The following is an 18,610-nucleotide window of genomic DNA, read 5'->3' as shown; positions in this document are numbered from 1 at the left end:
AAAATCAATTGATGAGTTTGTGATCTAATCCGCGTTTTGAGTAACGTAGGACTAGCTTCGATCAAAGAAAGGCAAATTGATTAAAGTAGGAGGAATCAAACATTGGGCCGGAGTGAACATGTCAGAAGATTGGACATCGGACTGGAGGATCGGTTGATATGTCGGCAGAAGGCTCATGCTGTGAATTCGGGCGTCAGACCGAAGGATTGGACATTGCGCCAAGGAGATCGAAAGTTGTGGGAGTCGACATGCCGATTGGGCAATATGCCGAAGGAGAGGATGATGCGCCGAAGGATCGGATGAGCGCCGGATGAACCAATGACATGCCGAACAAAGGATTCATGCTTTTTAATCATTTGTCTAAGATCGAAATAGTTTACGAGGCTAATTGAGTTAGCTTTTGGTGTAATCATGCTAACTCAATTAGGGGCCAATTGCGACTGATTTGGGCTCATTGGGAGGCCCATTCAGTGACCCAAAAGTTGGGTCAGGCGGTGGCATCACCAAAATAGGTGGTGGAACTGCTTGTGAGTTCGAAAACTCAAAAATCCTGGTCTCCGAGGCTGTCAAGCGGTGGTACCATCCAGTGCAGGCGGTGGTACCCCCCGTACCCTGAAATCTCGGGGATTTGAATTTTGGGCTCCAAATTTGAATCCATTTGAGGCTTATAAATACCCTACTCTTTCCTGCTTGGTCTAGTAAGAAAGTGAGTTAAAAAGAGGGAAAGAATCCTTGAGTGAAAAATTACAATCTCTTTTGAAGAGTAGAGTCTTCTAAAGGGAGAAGAGAGGTCTAGGTCTAAAAGAGAGGTGGAAATGTTCTCTCCTGAGCCTACCAAAATGAGAATAGAGTTGTAAGAAGGTGGTTGGTCTTTGCCTATTGAAGGAAGACTGTTAGTGGATGTCGGTGGCCTTGACAGAAGAGGAATAGAGAGTGGATATATGTCACGATGACCGAACCACTATAAAACTTGGTTTGCATTTCTGTTCTTACTATTTTCCCTTTCTGCAAACTGCCTTACTTGCTTACTACTCTCACTACCTTACAAAAATGCTTTCACCAAATCGATTTTAATCGAACGAAATATTTTCAAAACCAACGTTTTTATCCGCTACACTAATTCACCCCCCCCTTAGTGCCGACTCGATCCTAACAGGAATTATAACTTGAGATTTTCTTAATGGTAATCAAAATCCCCTACTCTTTATTCTTAATATGACTCTTGTATTTTATTAAAGAGAATACTTATCCATATTTTTATCTTGATTTCTCAGTTTTCAATGACTTGCATTTTTCATTTGAATCAAGATTGTTTATTACGATTCTTCCTTTTGCTATTTACCAAAAAGGAGATTTCTTTTAAACATAATCCTTCTCTTGATTTCTCGATATTTTTAAAATTATCTATGATATTTTTATTTAAGAGGATATTTATACAAATTATAATATTAATTTCTCAACTTGAGATTCATTATTACTCCTTTGCATTGATCATCAAATTGATATCTTATGTTTTGAAGTTTTTCTTGATAATACAAGAGACTGATGATCTTTTGTATTCATCTTTCATGATCATTGATGTAAATTTTTTACCTCCCCTCTTCTTCTTTCTTGTTTGCAATGACATAAGGGGAGAAAGAAAATTGCTAGCATCTCAAGAGATTAGTCAAAATGAATCATGTCTTTTGGTATTCATATGATCTTTGATATTATCTTTCATGATATGATTTTTATTATGTATAACTCCTTTGTATTTGTGTTATGATTAGAACATTGATGCAAAAGAAAGCAAAAAGTGCAAGCTTGAATGTTAAATTTAGGCATGTTAAATTCTTGGTATCTTGAAATTTGATACTTGATATCTTTTATGAATCAAGATCCTTGTTCTCCTATGTTTCCTTTTGTTAAAGAGAATAGTTATGAATTATGATTTTTCTCTTAATTTCTCAAAATTCATGACTTAAAATTTCCTATCAAGATTGCCTAGTATTTGATCTCCTAAGATTTCTTTTTGCTATTTACAAAAGAAGAGACTTGTCAAAATGAATCATGACTTGATCCTTCATGATCTTTGATATTGATATATTTTCAATATATTTGCAATTGGTTGTATACCTTATGTCATGTTTGAAAATTAATGAAAAGAAAAAATATTTATAATATTGTATTATTCCCTTCCTTTGGACAATGACAAACGGGGAGAAAGATTGCTAATTGGCACATTACAAAAGGAAGAAAAATTGCTAGCTTACAATCTCAAGCAAAAGTGCTATCTTGTCCATCTCAAGAAGCAAAACTTACAAAATTGCATATTGCAAAAGGAAGCAAGAATTGCTAGTTTGCACATTTCAAAGAGAAGAAAACTTGCTAGCTTGCATGTTCTAAAATGATGTGAAATTTGCTAGCTTGCATGTTGTAAAATGATGTAAAATTTGCTAGCTTGCATGATGTAAAACTTGCATATCTCGAAAACTTGCTAGATGCACTTTTCCTTTTTGTTGATGACAAAGGGAGAGAAGATATGATGATGAGTTGAACCATGCATAGTACGATGTACTTTTATGTTTTAAAACATTACATGATTTTTTGAATTCAAAGTTTCTATCAATATGACATATTGATAGGGGAGTTTAGTCTAAACTCCATCATCAATTGATTGTCATCTTCAAAAAGGGGGAGATTGTTGAATATTAAATTTTGATGATGAAATCAATTGATGACTTTGTAATCTAATCTGTGTTTTGAGTAATGTAGGACTAGCTTCGATCAAGGAGAGGCAAATTGATTGAAGCAGGAGGAATCAGATGTTAGGTTGGAGTTGAACATGTCGGGAGATTGGATATCGGGCCGGAAAATCGATTGACGTGCCGATAGAAGGATTTCGTACCGTGAGTTCGGGCATCGGGCTGAAGGATCAGATATTGCGCTAAGGAGATCGAAAGTTGCGGGAGTCAACATGTCAATTGGGCAATACGCCGAAGGAGAGGACGATGCGCAGGATCGGACAATGCGTAGGATTAGACGAAGCACCGGAAGAACCAATGACATGCCGAACAACATATGATTAGTGCTTTATAATAATTTATCTATATTGAGTTAGTTTAGGTCTAATTGAGTCAATCTTGGAGTGAAACAATGGCAACTCAATTAGGGGCCAATTGGGCCTAAATCAAGGCTAAATTAGACATGTTGTTTGGCTTATTCAATGTCCTATAGAAAGGTCTAGCGGTGGTACCACCCAAACTAGGTGGTGGTACCGCCTAATGTTAGGGTGTCAAGCGATAGTACTGACAGTGGTACCGCCTAGTGTCAAAAAGTATTGGCGGTGGTACCACTAGTATCCCGAAATCCCAGGGATTCAAATTTTTGCCTCTAAATTTGAATCCATTTGGGGTTGTGGCCTATAAAAACCACACTCATCCCTGCTCAGTTTACACAAACACTAAGAGCAAAAAAGAAATAAAATACTATTGTAATATTGTGAGAACTCCTCTCAAGCTTTAAGTGTTAGGTGAAGTTTAAGAGAGGGATGAGTGGTTGTAAAGGTTATCTCCTAAACTTGTGAAAGGAGAAAAAAGGGTGTAAAAGGATAGTTGATCTTTGCCCATTGAAAGAAGATTGATAGTGAAAGCCGGTAGCCTCGAGTGAAGAGGAATCGGAAGTGGATGTAGGTCACGATGACCGAACCACTATAAATCTGGTTTGCATTTACTTAAGCTATTCATTTTCATTGCAAACTGATTTCTTACTTTCACTACGCTTACGAATGTGTTTTCAAGTTAACATCTTTCCAATATCGATTTTCATCAAACAAAGTTTTTGAATCGTCATAATTTACATAAGCACTAATTTATAACCCCCCCTCCTCTTAGTGCCGATTCACGGTATATTGGAGAGCTTCAACAAGTTTCAATTAGATGAAAGTTCAAGTCTTACATTGAACCGATTTGAAGACATAGAGAAAAGGAACCAAGAATAGGACACAAGCTATCCATGAATGAAGGTGGAATTTCCAAGATGGGAAGATGGAGATCCGACCAGTTGGATCTCTAGGGTAGAAAATTTTTTTCGTTTTCATGGAACTCTTGAAGAATCCAAGGTAGAAATAGCTTCAATTCAACTAGATGGAGATGCAATCCAATGGTATGATTGGTATGAAATCTGCTATAGGTTCCCCTCATAGGAGCAATTCAAGAGAGGGCTTATCGTTCACTTTGGACCATTTGAATATGAGAATGTTGATTGTCAGCTTGCTAAAATTCGTAAGATTTCTACAATACTAGAATATCATAGTAGATTTGAATGGTTGTCAAATCAAGCTAGAGACTGGTTTGAAAGACAACTTGTGAGAATATTTATTGAAGGACTTAATCTATATATCTGTTGTGAAGTCAAAGCTCACCAACCCCATACTATGACAACTATAACACGTTTTCATGAAGAAAAAATCAGCAAAGAAAATCGTTGAAACAAAAGTGATAATAAATAGATGATCAGCAAGCCACCATCCCCATCTATTCTCAATCGAAACCCTAACACCTAAAGACTAACCCGAGAAGAACTTAAGGAAAGATCAGCGAAGGGTTTGTGTTGGCAATATGATGAAAAGTGGAGTAGGGAGCATCGATATAAACAAGGGCAATTTCTAATTATTGAACCAATTAGGGAGGAACCAAAAGCTAATAATATAGAATCCAATCATGAAGGTATAGATTCTGATAAAGATGTTAGACCTATCATACATATAGTGCATGCATTAGCCGGCTACTCTAACCCGCAAACTATGAAAGTTGGAGGAACTTTAGAACATCAACATATTATAGTTTTGATTGATAAGGTAGCACTAACAATTTTATGGACAATAAAGTTGTTGACAGATTGACCTATCATATTGAAGGCTGTGATAAATTCAAAGTAAAGGTCACTGATAGATGGATTTTAACTTGTGATACAAATGTTCGAAGATAAAATTGATTATATAGGGCTAAGAGTTGCTTATGGACTTCTTTTTGCTACCCTAAGAAGACTTCAAAGTGGTGCTTGGAATTGAATGGCTATCAACTCTGGATGATGTTTCTTTAAATTTTTCTAAACTAATCATGAAGTTTTTTATTAATGGAAAGCAAGTGACCGTTAAGGGCAAATAAGGTCACAACTGTCACTAGCCATTGGGTGGAGAGGGTTCTTTAGAAGACTACAACGATTACTATACTGAAAGGCCGACCTACATTATCAAAAAGTGGAGACCGTACTTGATGTTATGATGCATCATAGATACCCTATGACTGAAGTGCTGAAAGAAAGTTTTCTGAGTTTGACGTGATCAACCTTGAGGACAATGTTGATTTGAAGGGGAAGGAATTGTTAGAATCTCTTTATTTTCTGAGCTTTGAATAATATTTTATTGAGTTTGTCTAATTCAATAAGAGTCGGATAGGGGTTTATTTGATACTTATTTATTTATTTATTTAGAGTCCAAGTCTTGGTGGACTCTGGGTAGAACTCTATAAATAGGTATATATCTATTTTTTTTCGAAAATCAATGAAATATTATTCAATCTTTTGACAAACCGTAGGAGGTCGATCCCCTCAAAGTGATAAAGGAGACCGATCCCCTCGAAGTGATCATTCCTTTTTTTCTCTCTTCTTCTATGATAAAACCCTAAGGGTCTTATCAATATAATGATAATTTTTTTTAAAGTTACATATATATATATATATATATATATATATATATATATATATATATATATATATATATATATATATATATATATATATATATATATATATATATATATATGTATATATATCCTTGTAATTAATCTATCTTAGTATTTAATTCCATTTGAAAATTATTATAATAGTAAGAAATTAAAAGGTTTTTACATTTAATATTTCTAACTCATATCAGCCACAGCTAACCTGAGATTTTAGCAAGAGAGATATATGTGCAGGATCTTAATATTTTGTCAGACATACATGATATGATAAAATTGATAAAGATAAAAGTCACTATTTCCAAACTTTGCAAGGATAGATGTATACAACCTTTATCTTCAATATTTAGATGTCATTTCTTAGCAAATGCATTAAATATTCTTAATGCTGACTACCATGGTAGGTAATGAGGATTGCACAAACCCATAATAAAAAATAACCAACCGTATATGGTACTGAATAATTAAAAGAGGCATGAAACCCATGTATAAAAGGGTCATTTGACCAATATATGATTGACCAAACATCACACCATATGTTTCTTTATTCAAGGCACAAAATCTCGAAGCTTGACGGTTTCTTGTCCCGTTTTTATCATTTATCCTTTGAAAAAAAATAAAATCCACTTGTCAATCTACATTATGGTGTTAGTTTCTTTTGACTCTTTGCTTTGTATGGCTTCATTTAGAGGTTTGTCTCACTGTGGCAATTGATTATCTTATCACTCATCTTGATAGTAAGGACTGGTATTCTTGGATTGCTTTTGTAACTTCAAGCAAAAAAGAAATATTCGTCCTTGGATTGTTTTCACAACTTCGTTAATTAGGATATGTTTCCTACTTAAAGATCAATATACATATTTTAATAAGGTCCTTATGATGATTACAATATGGTATTCATCTAATGTTTATATGATCATACATCCTTATGAAATTCCCACAATACTATACTAGGATATGTATACACAAATTAAATACCATTGATATTTCTCACAAAATTGAAGTCCCTATAGTTTAAGAGATTTGAAAAAGACAAACACTATCGGTATCTCCATAACACTAGATAATTACAAGAAAATAACTATAATATATGTTTGATTATTACTTAGCTAAGTAACTTAGGGTAAAGATATCAAAAGAAAAAAACTTAGATGGAATATACTTTAATGTGATCAAACATTAGAGTTAGCCATGCAGTTAAACTTAACAACTGATAGACTATTGCTTCAAGAAATTAAAATATAGGGACAAAATAGAATAAACAATTATCATTTATACACACACACACACTCGATGAATATCTTGATATAGTACAGAGATCAATGATGTAATTACTTCTTTTCTTTTATGTTGAACTTGTTCAGTATGTAAATGTGTTTGACATTGCTAGGCTTCATTATCCATTTATTGACTCTTAAGTTTTAGGCAAAGAATCTTTTGATGGATAACATACAAGAACTGTTGTCGTATTTCTTTTAGAAGTTATTAAACTTCCATAAACAGACATAATATTGGAATGTCATCTCATTTGCATTGATGTATAGGAACTATCCAAAAACAATCCATTGGACTGGTGGGAACAAAAGCAATTTGATAGTTTTAATAGTAATTTCTTTTACTTGTATAAAAACTTTTGTCCAATTCTTTTTTCGTAACAGGCCTTGGATAAGAATGCCAATGTGATTGAGGTTGTAATTTGCAAGTGTTATATAACATAATTTCTAGATTACCTTACCACACAATACATGGTGATTTGACTAGTGCAAACTCACCCTCTTTTTCCTCTCCATTGTCATTGTCACCTAGATGGGCGACCCCTTTTGTTGCCTGATGATGATAATGACGACCTCAATGTCATAAAGAATGTCCTTCTTGTGAGTCCCCTTTGGTATGTGAAGAGGGTAGACGAGAAGAGGAATAGTAGAAGAAGAAGAAGAAGAAGATACATGATGTGGCAATATGATTTGGCTACCATAATGTGCCATGGTCATCTCATATTAGAAGGATTTTTTTTATCCTGTGAAATGAGGCAGTGATGCAACATAGGAAATCCTAACTTCTGAGGGATCTTAAGGATCATTATTTCTATTTTCGAAATATAATTTGAATGTTATCTATATCTTGGACTAGTGCCATTAAAGATCAAACTTAATTAAATAGCAAGTGTGGAACATAAATATATTAGTAAGCATTGACTGTTTTAATTAGTCGACCAATGATGTCAATCTTTGTTGTGGTTTAAGAGATATTTTCACTGAACAAATATAGCGTGGATAATTCACTATTAATATTGAACATATAGATGGATATACAATCTCTATCAATTAATTTATGCAAATGGGACTATGCTGATGGCTTAGGGGACTTCTCCCCTGAAAATATAGTGATTGAAATCCAACAGTTTTTTATCAAGTGGGAGGTTCAATTTTAGGTTTTACATAGATTTTGAATGACTTTGTGGTGGTCGAATACATAACTTGTTACTTATGTAATATATGACTCGCTAAATTATCACCGTGCTGATGTAGGGAATCTGAGTCTTCAACGAATCCAATTAAGTTTATGATTGATGAACTGGCCGGACAAAGCTATTATATCTTGTAGATATAAAGACATGTTACAATCAAAATTATGATGAACAATACCTAATTGCCTGCTATTTTTTATGTTGCTTTGTCAGCACAATATTTCTTTCTTAAGGTAGGAAAAATTAATCTATATCAAGTTGGCATAAAGTTCCCCTATGCATCTTTTGACCCAATAAATTTGGTGGTACATTGTATCACTCATCTCCCTCAAAGAATCTTGCTAGTGACATTACCCAAGCATAGCTATATCCACAACACTTCTAACATTTATGGGTTAGGTACATGATCAAACTAGGCATCAAAATGAAAAATACTTCTATTATTGGTCATTTCTATGGCTCCTCCTCCAAAACATCAACATGTTAGATTGGATTAGGTTTAGATTCGTAATATTTCGCACTTGAAAAGACCCATCGATACCTTGCTGGCACTTTGCAGACATGGCTGACAAGTGCCAATTGGTTATTTGCCATCGAAGCATCTCATCTGCCACTTGTTGCTACAATATGTGTCGAAAAACCCTAAATTCATGTGCACCTCTCATGCCCATGTCCTAGAGAAACTAACAAAGCCCTTGTGCAGTGCACCTAGAAGTAGGGCAGCATGTTGGTGGCTGTAAAGAACTTCCAACTTGCATCATGGAAGAACGTCAATGGAAAAGAAAATTCTCCTCAAGGAGATAAAACAATGAGACTGAGCTAAATGCTTGTAGGTGAGAGATGGCAACTTGGCATTCTTTATGCACAAACTCTTGGTGAGTGCTCAATCACAGACAAGTTGCAAGCTAATTCATTAGCAGAGGTAGATGAACCCCCCAAACATAGTTTGCCTGTTGTGTAGGAAGGTTGAATGATCACTTTACCCTCCCAAATTTTGGATCTTGATTTTGTTAAGATTGTATAATATATAAGCCAAGTTTTCTAAAGATCACAAAGAGATGAAATGTGGCTGGCACACGCCATTAATTAAAGCGAGGAATAACATGATTAAGAAACTTCTTCTATAATGTTCTACAAGGTTGATACAGTAATATGGAAGGAAAGATAAAGTTGTCAGTATTATAATCTAACAAGCAACAAAGCAAGCAAAAGTTGGATCCACAATATCATAGTTTTTATCCTACACATCTGGACTTGTGGATTCATATGCTACCTGAAGCATTAATATACTCAAACATCAATATTATAATTATCCTAGGATACCAAATCTAGGTTACTAAATTTGCCAAGTGCATCAAAACAAAAACATTGTTTGATTGTCTGTTTCTGTTTAGTTGCTTCAGATACTGTTTATTACTGCTGCCAAGTTCATCATATTACCAGAATCATTCAGTCCTATCCTCAACCTATCAGGGTGCAAGTCATGTCTTAGGTCACATCCTAATCGAATTAGGAATTCACATAATACTTCTGTTTCTTGGTAAAGAAAATTCAAGTATTTGCAGTGTTTGTCCTTCGTAATGTTGATGTTTGGACAAGTATTGTAGTAATGCTAGTATATATATCATCTCTTAGTTCATTTTTCTTGGAATGCCTAATAGGAATCTCACATTCCACCGAAAGCTGCATCAAAATTAAGTTGATAGCAATTTTGCAAGTTGGTGTAAACAAGTTGGGAAAGAAAGGAACGAGAGCAAAGTCTCATTTCCCAAGTTTCTACTGTAAGAAGGAACGTTTGGAAGATAAGACCAACATATTACTACAGTATTTTTTTGTCAACTTACACCTACTGCTTCAAGAGAGATGCTTTGCACAGATGGGAACTATGCAGGAAACCAGGAGATGTGATCATTTAGCACTTGGTTATTTGCTATTATCTAGACAATATACCACATGAATTTTTGGCTCTGTAAGGAACGAATGTGTCGGTTGATTGTTTCATCACAATTTGCAGAATGATTTATAGGATACAGAACCAAGATTGCCATAGATTTCTGCTACCTGCGCTGCCTTGGTGCAACTTGTCCATGAACGATAAATGGTGCAGTCACTGTCGCCTACAGTGTCAACAAGTGGAGGCTGCTAGCTTTTCCATGTTCCTTTGCACTGCTCATTCCCCAGGTTTTCCTGGAACAGTGTTCTGGCCAGAGATGGTTTCAAACAAGCATGCTGCTTTCAGAAACTGATGGCCAAATCACGAGACATTCCATTGACTGCTCCCCTTGGTTTGCAGTCCAGTGGTACCGACATCATTTGCCACTTGCTATTAGAAAAACAATAGAGTTGTTCAGAAACAAGCAAATGATGGATTGGATGTGAAGAGTCACCGTGAAACCCTAACAATTGAAGTTGCCAATACAACAGTCCAAACAAACAGTGGATGAATTCACCGTTCGGAAGCACACCAACGTAAATGGACGTCAGAAAGAGGTTCGACGGGGGTGGAAAAGGAGTCCCGTTCCCGAAGAGCCTTGAGACCATCATTTTTGTCCTTAGCTACAGCAAGCTCTCTTCCTTATCCACACACACCCCACTGCAGTCTCCTCCTTATCCCTGACACAGCGGTGAACCTTTTTATGAGCCTCTCCTCTTTAAAGTCTTCAGGTCGCACACTGGTCAGTAATGATAGCATGATACTGTATCGAGTTCCAAGCTTTTTGTTGTCATCCAGTCGCCCGTTGTTCTGCTGTGTCTTCCCCACCGTTCCTCGTATGTCGCCAGTCGCCTTTCTGATGAGCCATAGAAGGGTAATCCTAGGTCGCCGCTGCTTCCAAATTAATCCACCCTCCCCCCATGCCAGCCTTTTCCAAATCTATCCACTCCCCATACTCCTCCCAATTCACGAAGGACAATCTTGCGCGCTCTCTTTCTCTCTCTCCCGCGCTTATATAGCATGTTTCGTTTTTTTTCTTATTATAAATATGCCAATTGGAAAGATCATAAATTGAGTCATCTGTTCATCATTTGTTTACACGCGTTAATAAGCAAGTTAGTGTTGGATCAAAGTTCGTACCTTCTGAATCATTAATCTGATGATAATATTTCAAATTTACTTATCGAATTATCAAATGTTTAAGATTCAAAAACTTATCAAACGTATTTTTGAAAGTATCAGCTAATCTAACAGATAAAATCCTTAACAGTTAGACCGCAAGATTCTGAACTCGATTTCTTATGTAAAAGTGAGGAAACTACACTACAAGGAGCAAAGAAGGAAGCAGATGAAAAGAGAGGAAAGGCGGGAGATAATTGTGATTGATTACGTTTAGTTCATTAAATGACGTCTCAAGAACATCAAAACTTTCATTCGCGTTGTCTCCGTCTCATCCTGGTGCTGAAAGCTTCCCTTTTTACGCCACAGACAGCTGCAGGCAAAGGTCGACCTTGCACGTGTCCGCATTCAAGCGGCTGACGTCGCACCGAGAGTCCCCCGCCGGCCGGATCGCGCGGTCGGGCCTCAGCCCGGGCTCCAGCCCGAGGGTGAGCTCCAACCCCACCTCGCCCTCCTCGGCCTGGCTCACGTGCGACGCTGCATCCGCCGAGAACACGCTCTCGTTCTCCCTGCCGTCACCGTCCCCGCCGCTGCCGCCAGCGTTGGGCTGGGACGCGTGGCTGGCGGCCGACTCGTGGCTGAGGTCGGCCCCAGCGGGCTCTGGCTGCTCGGCGGGCTCGACCGGTGCGGTCGGCGAAGGGTGCGGCTTGGCGCCGGGCCGCTTGAACCGTGTCCGGTTGTTGTTGACCTTGTGGAGCTCGGCGTCCTTGGCGACGTGGCGAATGTCGTAGGCCTTGAGCGGCGGCACCGGCGTGGCCGCGGCGGCCTCGGAAGGGATTTGAACGATGGGAGAACCCTTGAGCACCGACTCCATAGCGGCCTGGCAGAGCTGCCAGCTGCCGGACCACAGCAGCCCGACAGAACCATAGATTGGGTTCACGATCCGCCCGCACGCCTCGTAGAGTAGGGATCGGAATATAGCTGCTCCAAAGCACGAACCACAACGACGAATCAGCATGGAGACAAGACGTTATCAAGAAGACGAGGCGTCGGACGCGGGTGTGTGGGTTACCAGGGCGGAGGTGTTCGGGGCCGGCGTTGATGAGGTTCATGAGGCCGGCGCGGCCGTAGAACTTGGCGAGGAAGACGGTGGCATTGGCCTGCGACTCCGGGTTCCTGATCCACTCAAGGCATGGCCGGATGCTGCAGTCATCGCTGCACCCTTTGCGCAGCACCCTGCACCCGTTACAGCTCATCCTCATGCTGCTATCTATCTTCCGCTACCCTGCAGCTGCAGTGTGATCGAACCACTCTCAACCGGCTGAAGGAGAGATGGGGAGGGAGGAGGGGAGGTTGATATGACTGCAGGAGAGAGAAGGGCGTAGAAGGAGGAATATATAGGAGGGAGAGGCATTGGGTTTTGGCCAGTGGTTTCCACAGTAGGAAAGCAGGTTCGGTGCACATTACACGAAAAATAAAGAAAGCAGCGGGCTGCCGTCCGCGTGCTTTCCGCACTCTTACGTCTCCGCGTCCATTGGAGCTGGGAATCCACCACCGCACCCGATGCCTCTCTCTCACGCACCGGAAACAAAGGAAGAGACGTGGCGACGCAGGATGCAAGGCGTGGAAACGGGTCCAAATCCGGCGTGAATGGCATCTCAGCGCGTGGCATCCACGTTCGGCTCACGACCCCCTGCGTCGGTATCGCCGCATAGAACCTGGAACGCCCCCAGCCACAAAAAAGATGGAAAGTTCCAGAGCGAGAGAGAGAGAGAGAGAGAGAGAGAGAGGGTTAGAAGAGATAAAAAGCAGCACAACTCATTTTCTGTCCACCCCCTCCCCCCCCTCTCTCTCTCTCTCTTACAGATGGAGCCAATGTCACAGAGAGGAAAGTAAAAGATAACGAAAAGTCACCTCTCTCTCTCTCTCTCTCTCTCTCTCTCGCTCGCTGTTGACACTCCTGGTTTTGTGGAAGTGACACAAGAGGAGGTTTGTGGTTTCGGGGCGTGACTGTGGGCGCCGCAGAGGGGCGACGCGAGTCAAGCGGTTTTGTGTTGTCATGCTCATCCTAACGCTCCCCTGACCACCCTATCACGCGTCCTCCAATCTTTCCTTTCTTTCCTAAGATACATGCATAATCTAGCTTGACTACACACTCTTGACCGTGGGAATGGACTGTAACCGTTTTTATTAAATATTTAATTTAATAATAATATAACTGTTCTCATTATCATTCATAATTCATTATCAGGAATTTAAATGATTTTAATTTTTTTATTCTTTATACATGAAATCATTATTATTAAATTAAATATTTAATATAATTAAAGTTCTTAATTATTGTCCAAACGTTACAAATTTGAATTAATTCTTGAACGTTATGATTTGGTGATAATAAATGTTCTTGATGAGAGAACATCTATATATATAAGAAATTTGGTCTTGGGCTTAATCATTTCTTTGAAGCGAAAGGCTTTCCTACACCATCTAAAGCGAGAGTTCTGAGCCGAGAAGTACCAAAGTTCAAGAAGAAACATCTGTAGAAATTCTTAGCGACAATAGCTGGAGGTACGCTATTTTGTTTCCGCATCAGTTTTTATTATGTTTATATTATAATGATTTAGAAACATAAGTTGGTTTCAGTGATTTCTTACATTTGGTATCAAAGCCTTTTGACCTCTGCCTTGATACGAAAGAGTTTTCATTTTTTATGCCATGAAAATGATTTGATTTTGGTTTCTTCTTGGAAACTTCTTGATATATTTTTATTGAAAATCATAAGGAAATATCATTTTCAACATTTTAGTTGGTAAAATGCTCATATTATGTATGCATATTTAGTTATATTAAATTATGCTTATGAGCAAATTTTTTATGTTTAAAATGTCTAGTGATCTATATAATCTTAATTAATTAAGAATTAGCCACAACATCCTTAATTAATTAAAATTATATATAAAGTTAAAATAAGGATCATATAAATAATTAGACATCATATTGTGACTGATTATATTTTATATAATAATTGTTATCCCATAGGATCTTTTATTATATTTAATATAATTAATCAGGATAAAATATCATATTATTTTCATAATTTACCCATAAGATTATGAATTGGAATATAATTCGATAGTTTTATCATAAAGACCATATGAATCTATTTGAATTAAGAATTTAGCCGATAGACAATTTTTATGTCATGAGATTCATATTTTTTGCATGTTTCACATTGGTAAAACATGTAATTTAGTCTATTAAGCTTCAAATTTTGACATAAGCATGTTTGATTTTATGTAGTTTCTCAAACTGTTAATTTCTCTGATATTCGATGTGATATTCATGAACCTAATGGTGATGATAACTATAAGATATGGAAGGAGAGGGTTCTCCTTCATTTAGGGTGGATGGATATCGATTATGCTATCAGGAAAGACGAACCACCTATAGTCACTAATACCAACACTCCAACTGAGATCATGTTATATGAGCGATGGGAGCGATCCAATCGGCTCAGCGTGATGTTTATCAAAACTAAGATGACTGCTGGCATACGTGGTTCTATTGACCAGCATGAAAATGTCCGAGACTTACTAAAAGCTATTGATGAACAATCCGTCACTTCGGATAAGGCACTAGCAAGTACCATTATTATGAAATTTTCATCCCTTAGACTCACCAACATAAAGGGTGTGCGTGAGCACATAATGCAAATGCGAGATATTGCGGCTCAACTTAAGAAACTTGAGGTTAATATGTCAGAATCCTTCTTGGTGCACTATATTCTGAACACCCTTCCACCTCAATATAGCCCTTTTAAAATTTCATACAATACACATAAGGACAAATGGTCAATCAATGAATTAATGACCATGTGTGTTCAAGAAGAAGAGAGGCTAGTGATGGAATTGGGTGAGAATGCATTAGTAGTAACCACTCGAGGGAAAAACAAAACTGACAAACATCAAGCCAATCAGAAAGCTCATCAGTAGGGAAAAGGTAAAATACCACCCCAAGATGATATCAAGAAAGAAGTAAAGTGTTTCTTTTGTAAAAGAAAGGGACACGTGAAGAAAGAATGCACGAAATTCCAACAATGGCTTGAAAAGAAAGGTAAACCAACCTCATATGTATGTTATGAATCTAATATGGTCAATGTTAATATTAACACCTGGTGGATTGACTCTGGATCAACAATCCATATTGCAAACTCTTTGCAGGGTATGCAAAACCTAAGGAAGCCAGTGGGAAGTGAGCAAAGCATCTTATCAAGAAATAAGATGGGCTCACATGTGGAAGCAATTGGAACATGCATTTTAACTTTAAGTAGTGGTTTTGTTTTAAAATTGGAAAGAACCTTTTATGTACCAAGTTTCTCACGAAACTTAATTTCTATTTCCAGACTCGTACCATTTGGGTATTCCTTTAATTTTAAAGAAACATCATTTTGTTTATTACATAAATCTGATTGTGTTGGGAATGGTATTTTGTCTGATGGTCTTTACCGTATTTTATTACAAAATGATAATACTCAAAGTTCAATGCATGTTCACGCTGGCATTAAGAGGTGTAATATTAATGAGGACTCCTCTATATTATGGCATCGGATATTAGGACATATCTCCATAGAGAAAATTAAGAGATTAGTTAAAGATGGGGTACTTAGTACTCTTGATTTTACTAATTTTAAGACTTGTGTGGACTGTATTAAGGGAAAGCAGACCAATAAGTCCAAAAAGGATGCTAATAGGAGTTCAGACTTATTAGAGATAATTCATACTGATATATGTTGTCCAAACATGGACATACATGGTCAAAAATACTTATCTCCTTTATAGATGATTACTCACGATATATGTATATATATTTGCTTCATAACAAAAATGAAGCATTGGATGCCTTCAAAGTCTTTAAGGTTGAAGTTGAGAACCAATGTGGTAAGCAAATTAAAATTGTGAGATCAGATAGGGGTGGAGAATATTTTGGTAGATATACTGAAAATGGACAAGCACCTGGTCCTTTTGCTAAGTTTCTTCAAGAATATGGGATTATTGCCCAATACACTATGCCTGGTTCTCCAAACCAGAATGGTGTTACAAAAAGAAGAAACCGAACCTTATTAGACATGGTGCGGAGTATGCTTAGCAACTCCAGTCTTCCTAAGTTCTTGTGGACTGAGGCACTAAAGACGGCTGTGTATATATTAAACCGAGTTCCAACTAAGGCTGTCCAAAAGACACCATTTGAACTATGGAAAGGTTGGAAACCGAGTTTGCGACATATGCGCATTTGGGGATGTCCGTCTGAAGTCAGGATATATAATCCACAAGAGAAGAAACTAGACCCGATGACTGTTAGTGGGTATTTCATTGGATATGCCGAAAAGTCCAAAGGTTATAGATTCTATTGTCCATCTCACACAACTAGTATTGTGGAATCAAGAAACGCTAAATTTCTTGAGGATGATGTGATTAGTGGGAGCAATCATTTCAAGAACATAGTTTCCGCACATGATCATATAGAATCTCAACCTTCCACATCAAATGACAGATTGGTTATAGTTCATAGCACTCCTTAAGTACAAACTAGTGCTGAACAACCAATCATTGAAATTCCACAAGTTGTTGATAGTATTCTAATAGATCAAGCAGTTCAGGAATTACAATAAGCTTCTGAACAACTAGTTGAACCACAAGTTCCTCAAGGAACCATTGGTACAACATTAAGAAGATCTACTAGAAATAAAAGATCAATAATTCCTAGTGAATATGTTGTATATTTACAAGAATCTAATTATAATATTGGAGCCAAAAATGATCCTGAAACATTTTCACAAGCCATGAGTTGCAAAGAGTCAAATTTGTGGCATGATGCCATGAAAGAAGAGATGAATTCCATGATGAGCAATGGAGTTTGGGATCTTGTAGAGTTGCCTAATGAAGCAAAGGCTATTGGTTGCAAATGGGTCTTTAAAACTAAAAAAGATTCGTTAGGCAACATTGAGAGATACAAGGCAAGACTTGTTGCAAAGGGATTTACTCAAAAAGAGGGAATCGATTATACGGAGACGTTTTCTCCTGTATGTAAGAAAGGTTCTCTACGTATAATTTTGGCATTAGTTGCTCATTTTGACCTTGAATTGCAACAAATGGATGTGAAAATGACATTTCTAAATGGAGATATAGAGGAAGAGGTTTATATGAAACAACCTGAAGGTTTCTCCTCTAGTGTTGGTGAACACTTGGTTTGCAAACTTAGGAAGTCTATATACAGCTTAAAACAAGCCTCCCGCCAATGGTATTTTAAATTTCATGAAGTGATTTCTTCATTCGGATTTGTTGAAAATCCCATGGATCAATGCATATACCAGAAGGTTAGTGGGAGTAAAATATGTTTCCTTGTTTTATACGTAGATGATATTTTGCTTGCAACCAACGATAAGGGTTTGCTGCATGAGGTGAAACAATTCCTTTCTATAAATTTTGACATGAAGGATATGGGTGAAGCATCTTATGTCATTGGCATTAAGATCCATAGAGATAGACCTCGAGGCATTTTTGGTCTATCACAAGAAACCTATATTGATAAATTTTTAGAAAGATTTCGGATGAAGGATTGTTCACCAAGTGTTGCTCCCATTGTGAAAGGTGATAGGTTCAATTTGAACCAATGCCCAAAGAACAACTTTAAAAGGGAATCAATGAAAAACATCCCATATGCTTCTATCATAGGAAGCCTTATGTATGCTCAGGTCTGTACAAAACCTGATATTGCATTTATTGTGGGGATGCTAGGTCGATATCAGAGTAATCCAGGTATGGACCACTAGAGAGCTGCAAAGAAAATGATGAGGTATCTACAAGGAACCAAAGATTACATGCTTATGTATATACATATAGACAATCTAGATATGATTGGTTACTCAGATTCAGACTTTGCCGGTTGTGTTGATTCTCGTAAATCAACATTAGGATATATTTTTATGATGGCCGGTGGAGCTATTTCTTGGAGAAGCGCTAAGCAGACCTTGATTGCTACTTCTACCATGGAAGCTGAGTTTGTCTCCTGTTTTGAGGCTACTTCACATGGTGTATGGATTAAGAGTTTCATTTATGGGCTTAGAATCATGGATTCTATTTCTAAGCCATTAAGAATTTTCTGTGACAATTCAGCTGCTGTCTTTATGACTAAAAACAATAAAAGTCGAAGTCGAAGTAAACATATCGACATTAAGTATCTAGCCATAAGAGAACGTGTAAAGGAAAAGAAAGTGGTCATTGAGCATATTAGCACTGAATTGATGATTGCTGATCCTTTGACTAAAGGCATGCCACCTCTGAAATTCAAGGATCATGTAGAGAAAATGGGACT

At 37.5% G+C, this 18,610-nt stretch overlaps 1 protein-coding gene across 1 annotated transcript; it reads right to left on the bottom strand.

Annotated features, from left to right (window-relative positions):
- Positions 1-11,390: 11,390 nt before the first annotated feature.
- LOC135626338 (LOB domain-containing protein 40-like) lies at positions 11,391-12,711 on the bottom strand. The gene is made up of 2 exons (XM_065131567.1): positions 12,312-12,711; positions 11,391-12,220 (listed from the first exon to the last, which is right to left on the bottom strand). The coding sequence occupies exons 1-2, from the start codon at positions 12,499-12,501 to the stop codon at positions 11,598-11,600; spliced, it is 813 nt and encodes a 270-aa protein (XP_064987639.1). The 5' UTR covers positions 12,502-12,711; the 3' UTR covers positions 11,391-11,597.
- Between the last annotated feature and the right edge of the window lie 5,899 nt (positions 12,712-18,610).

This window comes from Musa acuminata, chromosome BXJ2-11 (genome assembly GCF_036884655.1).
Source record: "Musa acuminata AAA Group cultivar baxijiao chromosome BXJ2-11, Cavendish_Baxijiao_AAA, whole genome shotgun sequence".
NCBI lineage: Eukaryota > Viridiplantae > Streptophyta > Magnoliopsida > Zingiberales > Musaceae > Musa > Musa acuminata.
This window is presented reverse-complemented; position numbering and strand designations above follow the sequence as displayed.

Coding starts and splice junctions, on each gene's coding strand:
- LOC135626338 (XM_065131567.1), bottom strand. CDS start 12,501: ATGAGGATGAGCTGTAACGGGTGCAGGGTGCTGCGCAAAGGGTGCAGC. Junction 12,221..12,311: donor CCCCGAACACCTCCGCCCTG/GTAACCCACACA, acceptor GCTTTGGAGCAG/CTATATTCCGATCCCTACTC.